The sequence below is a fragment of the Gouania willdenowi genome, chromosome 13 (genome assembly GCF_900634775.1).
Source record: "Gouania willdenowi chromosome 13, fGouWil2.1, whole genome shotgun sequence".
In the NCBI taxonomy this organism is placed as follows: Eukaryota; Metazoa; Chordata; class Actinopteri; order Blenniiformes; family Gobiesocidae; genus Gouania; species Gouania willdenowi.
In genome coordinates this window covers 44,235,108-44,247,176 of record NC_041056.1, presented here as the reverse complement: position 1 = coordinate 44,247,176, position 12,069 = coordinate 44,235,108, and the positions used below count along the sequence as shown (strand labels likewise).

Sequence of the window (12,069 nt, the reverse complement as noted above, 5' to 3'; positions counted from 1 at the left end):
TTTAGTGGCGTCCGACGCTAACAGCTCTAGCAGAAAGACGATATGTCGTGTTGACTTCAAAACAGTGTTGATGAATCTTATAAGATGAAGCAGGTCATTCTGTGATCAGTGGGAGGGGCCTATAATGTCACCGGAAAATCCTTCGCTATTACATTCTTAATGCTGTATCTTGGATATTTTTTAATGGGTTCACATGAATTCACTGAGTGATTTTTAACTGGTTTTCTCTTTATACTGGTTTTTAACAAATACTACTGTGTAAACAGGCCTTCTAACTGGTTTTACTGGTTTTTCCTGTTCTACTGCAATATCATTGCTATCGCTACACTAATGCTAGGTTATTGCTACGTTAATGCTATTGCTAAGTTAATGCTAAAGTTAGCTCAAAGCTAATGCTAAAGTTAGCTCAAAGCTAATGCTAAAGTTAGCTCAAAGCTATTGCTAAAGTTAGCTCAAAGCTAATGCTAGGTTAATTCTAATGCTAGGTTAATGCTATTGCTAGGTTAATGTTATTGCTAGGCTAATGCCAGGTTATGGCTAATGTTAGGCTAATGCTAATAAATAATGGTAACCCTAACCCAATGGTAAAAGTTATCTCTGTAGCACTGAGCTAGGATAGCATTAGCTGCTAATCACACCAGCTTTTTTCACTGGTGGTTTATGTTTATGAGAGGAGAAAAGGCAGTGAAACTCACTGAGTTGAATGTGTCGCTGGTGGGTGAACGCACCATTAGCCAATCAGGACACAGAAAACAATGCGCGTTCATACACTAAAAAGGCCGTAAAAGCTGAACCGTGATATAGCAAGGGACTACTGTACCTCAGCTGTTTTTCCACCAATTTGCCCTGAATTTGTTCAGACGAAACACAAATCTCCAACACTGGGATACGTGAGTTCTAATGTAGGAGCTCTTCCTGTAATCCAGGGAACATAGGCGTTAATAAATCAGAGTCAGATACAAATGATAGAACTTGAACAGGTCACAGAGTTCTTGCATTTTAAATAGATTCAGATGTATGCAGGTAAAAAACATTAAGGCCTGTCATCACCTGCATGAATGACTACAGGCCAGTAGCACTAACTCCAATCATTATGAAGTGCTTTGAGAGGGTGGTGCTGACCCACATTCGGAGCAGCATACCGGACACACTGGACCCCCTGCAGTATGCCTACCGTCCCAACAGGTCCACCTCGGACGCCATTGCTGCTGCCCTTCACTTCTCCCTCTCCCACCTGGAAAATAAAGACTCCTACATCAGGATGCTCTTTATAGACTACAGCTCTGCCTTCAACACGGTCATCCCCCACAAACTCACCCACAAATTGTTTTCCCTTGGACTCCACCCCTCCCTCTGTGACTGGCTCCAGGACTTTCTGACCGGCAGGCCCCAGTCTGTCAGGATTGGTTCCAGGACTTCAGCCAGCCTTATAATGAACATTGGCACTCCTCAGGGTTGTGTCCTCAGCCCCATCCGCTACACCCTCTCACCCACGACTGTGTCGCCTCCCACAAGGACAACGCCATCCTGAAGTTTGCGGACGACACCGCAGTGATAGGACGTATCACTGGCGGAGACAAAGCGGCCTACAGGGGGGAGGTGTCCAGTCTGGTGACGTGGTGCGAGGACAACAACCTTACCCTCAACACGGAAAAGACGAAGGAGCTGATAGTGGACATGAGGAAGGAGAGGGGTCCTCATCAGCCACTGTCTATCCAGGAGCTGGACGTGGAAAGGGTGAGCAGCTTCAAATATCTTGAGGTCCACATCAGAGACAACCTCACCTGGACCCTCAACACCACACAGCTAGAGAAGAAAGCTCAACAGCGGCTGTACTTCCTGAGGAGGCTGAGGAAATTTGGAATGTCTTTAAAGATCCTCAGCAACTTCTACAGCTGCATTGTTGAGCCCGTCCTGACCAGCTTGCATCACCGTGTGGTACGGCAGCACCCCTGTCATGGACCGCAAACGCCTGCAGAGAGTGGTGAAGACTGCTACAAAGATCACAGAAGAGTCCACAGGAGAGCTGCCGCCATCATCAAGGACTCCACTCACCCCCAACACAGACTGTTCACACTTTTACCATCAGGCCGGATGGTACAGAAGTGTGAAATGCAGGACCAGCAGACTCAAAAACTCTTTCTTCCCCTCTGCCATTAGACTCCTAAATGAGTGATCGGAGTCTAATGAACTATTCATCCACCTCCCGCACCCCTTCCCCACTGAACTTGCACACCACCTGCATTCGCACTTTAGATGCACCCATGCACAGCTAACACCATGTCTTTTTATTATGAAACAGCTTTTGCACATACCACTGTATATAGCAACTCTACTTTCTGTATAGTTAATATATTTGTATTTTATATTTTATAGCATGCCACTGTTAGTTATTATAGTTCTTATACCTTTTGATTTTATTCTTTTATTACGTAGGCATTCACTGGCGGTTGGCAAAGTAAGGATTTCATTGTACAGGGAAACGTGTTTCTAACTGCACATATGACAATTAACACTTTGAATCTTGAATCTCTCCAAGGAGAAGAAAAGAGGACAAACCAGCCATATTAATATGATGTGTTAATAGGAAGCATAAGATGGATCTATTGAGACAGGGGAGGAAACTGATGGAACAGACGTGTATTTAAATGAACACTTGACAAAAAAAAGAAAACAATGATGAGAGACAATGAAATGAATCACATGCCGGCTCAGACGTCGCCCGGCCAAACAAGGTCTGCGTCAGGTGCTGGTGAACCAGAGCACCTCGATGTAAAATGGGCTACTGGAACAAGGTGGAAATGGGCGAGATGCAAGAACAGGGCTCTGATGGAATGCTACTACTCCAGTAACCCTAGTCAGAGGGGCTACATGCAGAGGATGTGGGAGAAATGGTTACTTCAAAACCCACAGTCCAAACTCACGGCCAAACAACTAACAGCTCAGTGTTCCAACATCCACAAACTGCAACTGCTATCACAACTTGAGATTGACGAGGTACAACACCAATGCTCCGGCACGGGGAGCCAGGACACCAGGTCAGAGGGGAGTTAACACCAGCCCCCCAATGGAGATTGGATACGAAGCCCCAATAAGTGCAATCACGCTGAACAAGGCAGCAACTGACCTGAAAAATAAGATCATGTCAAAAATGTCCAGCAGGCAACCCCGAAGCCAATTACAGAGGCTAAGAGAAGTACTGTCAGAAAGTCTCCTAGAAGATGTGAATGCAGCTCTGAAAGCAATTCCTACATCAACCATCACTGAAACCAATGAGCTGATATACTCCACAGCAGCAGTGATCCTAGAGATGCTTGGCTATCGTAAGAGCAACCATGAGAAGAAATACCCACCATGGAAAAGAAGGCTGGAGGCTAACATCAAGGCAGCACGGAGAGAAGTGAGCCAATTGACAGAGGCCTTGAAAGGTGCAATGAAAAGCAGATGCCCATACCTGAAGCATTGGAAACCCCCATACAAAGGCTCCAAGCCTTGGCCAGCCGCCTAAGGAGAAACACGAGAGACAACGAAGCCAGACGAGTAAATCGTCTGTTCGCAACTCAACCAGCGAAAGTGTACGTTCAGTGGCAGGGTAACAATAACAGAGCAGACCACAAGGCTGGAAAACTGAACAGTACTGAAAAGGCATATGGGAGAAGGAGGCAGCACACAACAGTGATGCACAGTGGCTGGTGGCTCTGAGAGAAGACCACAGCAAACCTTCCTGAATAGAATCCAGTTACCATCACAGTGGCAGACGTCCAAGAAAGAGCCTCAGGGTATGAAAAACTGGACAGCACCAGGCCCTGACATGATACACGCCTACTGGCTTAAGAAACTCGCGGCACTCCATGAGCACTTGGCAGCACAAATGAACCAGCTGCTGAGAGATGGGAATCACCCTGAATGGTTAACCGAAGGGCGCACAATCCGGTACAGTCCCATCTATCTATCGCCCAATAACCTGCCTCTCCACAACGTGGAAGCTCATGTCCGGCACCATAGCGGCTAAGATAAGCGGGCACATGGAGCACAGCTCAGAAGGGAATCGGTAAAGATACAGAGGTGCCAAACACCAGCTCCTGGTAGACAGAACAGTCGCTTGAGACTGCAGAACCCAACATACTAACCTGAGCACTGCCTGGATTGATTACAAGAAAGCCTACGACTCAATGCCACATACTTGGATCATTGAATGCCTGGAGCTATACAACATCAACAGGACTCTAAAAGCCTTCATTGCAAACTCGATGAGGCTGTGGAAAACCACTCTTGAAGCCAATGGCAAGCCACTTGCACAAGTCTCCATCAAATGTGGCATATTCCAAGGAGACGCCCTGTCCCCACTGCTGTTCTGCATAGGCCTGAACCCCTCAGCCAAAATATCAACAAGTCTGGCTATGGATACCGACTCAGGAACGGGGCCACCATCAGTCACCTCCTCTACATGGATGAAATCATCCTGTACGCTAAGAATCAGCGAGACATCGACTCACTTATCCATACCACCCGGATATACAGTGCATATCAAGAAATCCTACCAATGTCTAGACCAGGGGTGTCAAACTCCAGTCCTCGAGGGCCGGATTCTGAGACTTTTAGATGTGTCCCTACTCAACGCTCCTGGTGGAGGACCAATGTGTTGTGATCAAGCTCTGCAGAAGCATGATAATGAGCGATTCATTTGATTCAGGTGTGATGCTGGCAGGGAAAGCTTACATGGAGCTCCATAACCAAGTGACTGGTATAGTGTACAGGAACATCTGTGCAGAGTATGGGCTGGAAACCCCAAGGTCAAAGTGGGAAACACCTCCAAAGGTGGTAGAGAATGACCGAGAGCTAAGATCCTGTGGGACTTCCAGATACAGATGGACAGAATGGTAATGGAAACCAACCAGACATTGTGGTGGTGGACAAAGAGCAGAGGAAAGCCGTTGTGGTTGTCATAGCAACACCGAGTGACTTCAACATCATGAACATTGAAGAACAGTCATGTGGAGACAGGACCATCTATAAGGGGGAATAAAGGAGAGATTTTTGGGGTCCATCCATAAAGTCAGTAAAATGATGGTCCATTGTTCTATGAATCTGTGATAACCACATTTATTTATTCATCTGAATAATATCCACTGTTATCCAGGAACGTTTATTATTATTATTATAATCATCTTAAAGATGGAAATCATGGTTTTAATCACTAATAAAATGGTTCAAAGTGAATAAAAATGGTGGAAAAGGAGGTGAAATGTGATTTTAAAAACCACAGAAATTAGTTAAAAGTTGTAAATTGAGGGTAATGGTATTCATAAATGTAGGGAAAATTAGTTTAAACTATTAAATATGGACATTAAAAATCGTGAATGTTGTTAAATTGAGCAAAAATAATCATGAAATCTGATAAAAGAGGTAAAAGTGACAATAAATGGATCAATATATGTAACATTAGGTGTAAAGTGGTAGAAAGGGTTTATAAGTGATGAACATGTCTGGAAAATAGAAAAAATGTTCTGAAATACATTAAAATGTGATGTAGAAGTGTTAGAAATGGGAGAAATGTACATTAAAAGGAGAAAAATATGGAAAGAAAAAGTAATGAAAATATGGTGAGTTTGGTGGAGTTGTAGAAAAATGGTAAAAAATAAGCAAAAATGATCTCAAATTATTCAGAAATCCACCCTAAATGGTGTCCTGACCCTAAGGTTGAGAACCCCTGTAATAAACAATTAAACCCCATGATCTGTGTGTGTGTGTGTGTGTGTGTGTGTGTAGCCATCGTTCCAACAGCCAATAGGAAGAAGCGGCTTCCCTGTGAACCAAAGGGGGCGGGGCCTATGAATCCCCCGCTGATCTGATGCAACAGGACTGCAACTAAAGTTACACCTTCACACTGCAACACGGTATCCTTCCGCGGCCCGTCAACTAGAGCCTCCTGCTCTGTGATAAACAGTGAATAAAGAGGAACTAATGACGTAACATCATTCAATATTTAGCCACATTTTTTATCCACAAAAATAACTTATTCAATTTATATCCCAAATGTATTGTTTTAAACGAATTTAACCTTGTAGATGAAGTCTTTAAAAGATGTAAAAGCACATAAAATACTGTATATGATACTGTAAAACATGCCCTACTGAACTAGAGCATCAATGATTTCCTATAACTTGTTTATTACTGTGCATTTATTTTTATTCTAAATAATTACATGTTGGTTGATATTTCTTTACTATTGTTTCATTTTAAGTGATTTTTTATTTTCAAATATTACTTTCTCCTTTATTCGTCATATATGTAATTACATATGAAATGTGTTTTCTACATTTAACTCATCAGCAGTTAGAGGTTAAAGGAGTTGCTCAACATCACACAGTGATGGCTCAGGTGAGATTCGAACCAGCAACCCTTCGATTACAAACCCAGCGTCATTAACCACTAGGTTTAATTAGTTTTCTATGATTGTTTACCATCATTCTGTTTAATCTGGAGTGAATTGAACAAATTATAAGTTGCTTTATGTTGATGTTCTTTAGAAAGGTCTTCATTTTTAAGTGTCATATTTATTATTTATTTATTTATTATTTATTTATTATTTATTTATTATATTTATTTATTCTTGTACGTATTTGTCAATAAAATATATATGTATACACATACAAAACAGTGAATTAGTGCTTTAAAAGTGACAATTATTTAATTATAATGGAGGGACCTCATGTGGACAGTGAAGTTTTAAGCCCCGCCCTCTTTAAATTGAAGTTGATTCAACTTAAAGGTGAAACTAATGGATTACAAGCGTTACTGTTGCTTTTATGGGTACTTAGTAATAGTATATAGTATTTTTTAAAGGAGTAAAGTAATTATTATTTTTATTTTATGTTTAATGGTCTCTTCAATAACTTTTTTTCTGCACATTGAACATAATCTATATGTTGATAGTCGTTCCATTTCTGATCACAACTACTTTCTATAGTTCCGGTTGTGGTTTCTACCTATATATTATTATATTATATTATATTATATTATATATATTATATTAGATTATATTATATATTATATTATATATATATATATTATTATTATCATATTAATTTATATTATATTATATAATTTATATATATATTATATTTATTATATTATATCATATATTATCCATCCATCCTCTTCATACCCGCTTATTCCCGTTTATCAGGGTCGTGGGGGTCTGCCGGTGCTCTCATAGGGCGCTGGGCGGGGGTACACCCTGGACATGGCGCCAGTCCATCACACTCACTCTCTCACTCATTCACTCCTATGGGCCGTTAGAGAGTCTATTCAACCTTACAGTCATGTTTTGGATAGTGGGAGGAAACCGGAGGACCTGGAGGAAACCCACGCAGCACGAGGAGAACATGCAAACTCCACACAGAGAGACCAGGTCTCCACCCCATAATATATTATATTATATTATATTTATATTATTTTATATTATATTATATTATATTATATTATATTATATTATATTAGTTAATTATATTATATATATTATATTATATTATTATATTATTATATTATATTATATTATTATATTATATTATTATTATATTATATTATGTTGTTTCCCACATGGAACTGATTTAGTTTATAAATGTAACTATTCTTTGAAGCTGATAATTTATTATATTTTAACTGAATTCTTTGATGTTATTTTATTTGAAAAACAATTGTACATTTTGACAAACCTTTTATTTATGTGAGTTATTTCTATCAGTTCTCTGTCAATATCTGGTTAAAGTAAATGAAACTGTAATAAGACAATAATAAAAACACACGCGCCAAGGGAAAGTCCCCGGGCTGGTGACGTCACGGCCCGCCCGCGCATTGATCTACTGAGTGTGTGATGAGGTCCGGCTCTCAGAGTTGGAGAAGTAGCGGATTTAAAAACTTTGTGTGTGAGCGAAGCTTTCCGAGGACAAATGTGAGCTTTTCCTGCTCCTTCCCGGTTCTCTCCCGGTTCTCTCCCGGTTCCTGTCCCGGCTCACAGCAGCTGCTGCTCCCGCTCCACAGCTCCGTGTTCCCCGCTCAGTGCAGACAGGATGGGGTGAGTTTACACACTTTACTGAGTGTGTGTGTGTGTGTGTGTGTGTGTGTGCGCTAAACGAACTTTAAACTCACTAACATTATTTTTCATTTGTCCAATAATTCATGTTTTTATTCACTTATGTTTAAAAGCTTTGTTTCAGGTGCTTTTTTCTACTTTTTATTGATTCTATTTAATGCAATTACAATTACAATTCATTCTTATTAATACACCATGTTCATTAAATATGTAATTGCAGGTTTTTTTTACTTAATTGAACTATTTAGAAAAGTTACTTAAAATTAAAAAGAAATATTAAAGAAAAATAACATTAAAATGACTTTTAGTTTTATATGTTATCTTATTTTTATAAATCTATAAAATGTAAATATGATAATGTCCTAATAATTGATTTTCTCCACAGGTTTCCAGGTGTTTCCACAGCTGTGTCGTTCACGCACTGCTACGTTTGTTCTGTGGAACAGTTCGATCGCAGTAGACGACACAACGGCGGCATCGATCCTTCGCAGGAACATTCCTCCCCTTTCCACGGGCGAGCGCATCGCTCCCCATCACCGGCGGGCTAGCCGTAGCCAATCAGAGCCCGGCACGGGGGCGGAGCCAGCGGAGACGCAGCACTTAATTGGTGAGTTTTGCCAAGAAGCTTTTTTATTTTTCCACATCGCGAGGTCGGAGCCGCAGTGCAGCACGGGGCTAATGTCGTACAGTGAGTACAGCTAAGACGATGCTCTACAATCATTTTCAGATGATCGGTTAGTTTCATTTCTTTATTTATTCTTTCTTTTACGTTGATGCTTTTAGCCTTGTTTTGTGTTTTCTTTAAAATGCTCAGTTTTTATTTTGTATTTTTACACATTTATGTAAAAAAAAAAATTGGAATTGAAATTTTCGATGGAATTTTCCATTATTTTACTAAATGATTTGTGTTTTTTTAGGAGATGGTCATTCTGATTGGATGACAGAAAAAGTTGATTTGTCTTCGTTTGTGTCGACGACCGCGTCCTCTCCCAGTTCTTCTCTCCCAGCGTCGCCGTTAGAACAGGATGTCAAGGTTCCCTCCGACCTGGAGGTCATGACCTCTCTGCTGCAGGAGGAGCTGGCCCAGCTGGAGGACTACTTCCGCTCTGAGTCCACCACCAACAAGTTGGACAAATCTACAAAATGTGACAAGGGTGCCCCGGCCATGGGCTCCCCGTCTTATTACCAGTTACCCTACGGCTCGTATGGGACCAGCCAATCAGAGACCAGCCCCATGGTTGTTACCTTGGCAACAGGGGAACTGGACCTCACCAGCTTTTGCAGCGGACCCATCAGCAGAACCAAAATAGCACGACCGGCGCCGTACAACTACCACCACCGCTACCACCACCTGAACAACGGGCGGCGCTACCTGGGCGAGGCAGTGAAGGTGGGCGAGGAGGTGGGACTGGACACATGGGGGTCCCGGGGGTGTTACTCAGGGGCCACAGAGCTCTCTGTGAACCACTACTCCACGCTGAAGACCGTGAGTAAGAACAGCCTGGGCAGCGTGAAGAAGGTGAGAGAATGTGCGTTATCGTTGAAGGAGGAGGAGAGCTACTGCTTCTCAGAGGGAATGTTCTGCAGCGAGGAGATCGCCCGTGGGTTCTGCGTGGGCGGCTCCTATGAGGGCCTCACCAAGAGGGACGGACACAACGTGAAGGTGAACGTTAGCTATGACAGTGCGGAGCTGGAGCTCCTACACTGCAGCAAAGATGCGGGGCTATCGGGGGGCGGCCCCCCAGAGACAATGGTGCCCAGCGACACCTACTTCCACCCGTCCATGGCAGGCGGCCCTGGCTCCGCCCCTGAGCCTTATCACAGCTTTATAGGTGACCTGGATCAGCCGCCCCAGGCTCAGGCTGTGGAGCCACAACACGCCCACTACCTCTACCCAGAATGCCTTGCAGACCAAAGCTATGAATGTTTATCGAGAGGGGACAGTGAGGGGGGGGGTGCCCCACCACCGCGCGGCACAGAGGCTAAAGGATGAGCCTCTGGGGCTGGGGGGGGGCGCCCTGGAGCACGGCCCCTGCACCGGGGAGAGGAAGCAGAAGAAGAGAGACCAGAACAAGACCGCTGCTCACAGGTACACACACACACACACACACACGCACACGCACACACACACACACACACACACACATACACACACAAACACACGCACACGCACACACACACACACAGAATATATGAAAAGAACAAACACTAAAACATAGAAAGAAAGAAACATATTTAAATAAAAGAGTTCATTAAATAGGGATTAAATACAAGTGCAGGAAATATAAAACAAAATAAACAAATATACCCATTAATCTATAATACAGATCAATAGTACAGTGAGCCGACTACACTTAAAAACCAAGAAGCTGTGATTGTTAATAAAAATAATAGAAAGTAAATTTACAGCTGATGTGATATAGCTGTATATATAATATAGATATATAATAAGGCTAGTTTATAACTCCTGTCCCTGGGCCTTTATACACTACAGTTCATATAATAAAACATACTCATACACACACATTAGCTTCAGTGTGTGTGATGTTTGAGGGGGAGGACCTGAGTGTGTAGATCATTGACCCCTCCCCACCTGCTGTTTCAGGTACAGGCTGCGTAAGAGGGCGGAGCTAGACTCTCTGGAGGAGGAGCTTCACGGCCTGGAGGGGCAGAACCGGGAGCTTCGTGACAAGGCGGAGTCAGTGGAGCGAGAGATCCAGTACGTGAAAGATTTACTGATCGAGGTCTACAAGGCTCGCAGTCAGAGGCTCAAACAGGACGGCAGCGCCTGAGGACCCCCCCCCCCCCCCCCCATCGGCTACAGAACATTGTTAGAATGGTAGATGCATGTTTTTGGTAAAATAAACGACGACGGAGGCTTTTTGTTCCTTTTACATAAATAAATAAATAAAGGAGAAGTTTCCAGATGTTTGAGGAGAATGAAACCAAGCCTTAGCCAGATGATAACTTACCAACCTGTCCGTGACCACTGTGACCCCCACACTGATCATTGATCATTGATCAGTAGTTAGAACAAGAATTGTTTGCATCATCAAGGCAGATCATATTAATAATATATATATTTTTATCTTATTATTTGCTTCACAAATGATGGACTAAATAAAAGGAAAAGATGTGTGAGGACTTTAAACATCACGTCACTGCATGTTTGATTCTGGGAACGAAAAGCATGTTTTTTTTTTAAGTGCATGGCTTTAAATCTCCATCCTGAGTGTGTGACGCACACTTTTCTGTTCTTTCCTCTGTCACACACACAGCTACACACACACACAGTTACACACACAGCTACACACACACACAGCTACACACACACACACAGCTACACACACACAGTTACACACACACACAGCTACACACACACAGCTACACACACAGCTACACACACAGCTACACACACACACAGTTACACACACATATCCAGCGTACAAACAATCACCGTGGAAACAACAGTGACGTGTTGTACAAAGACACAAATAATAAACATTGGTATTTTCTTTAAAATTGATGATCTTGTTGTATCTGAAATTCAGGTTGATGTAAAATATGAGGACGTGATTGGATAAAGTTCAGATCAATAAACAGTTGAGCTGTGTCATCCATCCTGGGCTATGGACTGTTCTTTACGCCACAGACCGTGGCGTTTGACACCAGCATCCTATGCCCCTCCCATCTATTTCACCAGAGTTTTTTGGGCCGCAGTGCAGTTAAAGAGTGACAGCGCTTTCCCAGGATCCACCGCTGGACGTAAAGCTGTGGTTTTCTTCACACAAGTTAAATATGTTTAATAAATCCACATCGTTAGCCAAATATTTTACAGAGATTAGTCGTTACGTTAGGATGGATTCCCAGAGCTGAGCTCAGGAGCCAATCAGGATTAAGCAGTCAACAGACAACATAAGTAATAGTAATCTCATCTCCCAGCTCTGTGTGTGTGTGTGTGTGTGTGTGTGTGT

At 42.6% G+C, this 12,069-nt stretch overlaps 1 protein-coding gene across 1 annotated transcript; it reads left to right on the top strand.

Moving 5' to 3' along the window:
* Positions 1 to 1,093: 1,093 nt before the first annotated feature.
* Positions 1,094 to 11,713, top strand: LOC114474006 (uncharacterized). The gene is given in 8 exon segments (XM_028463832.1): positions 1,094 to 1,396; positions 1,468 to 2,097; positions 2,437 to 2,458; positions 7,934 to 8,077; positions 8,481 to 8,702; positions 9,013 to 10,045; positions 10,047 to 10,184; positions 10,701 to 11,713. Coding segments are annotated over 8 exon segments (2,679 nt in total). The 3' UTR covers positions 10,888 to 11,713.
* Positions 11,714 to 12,069: the final 356 nt, after the last annotated feature.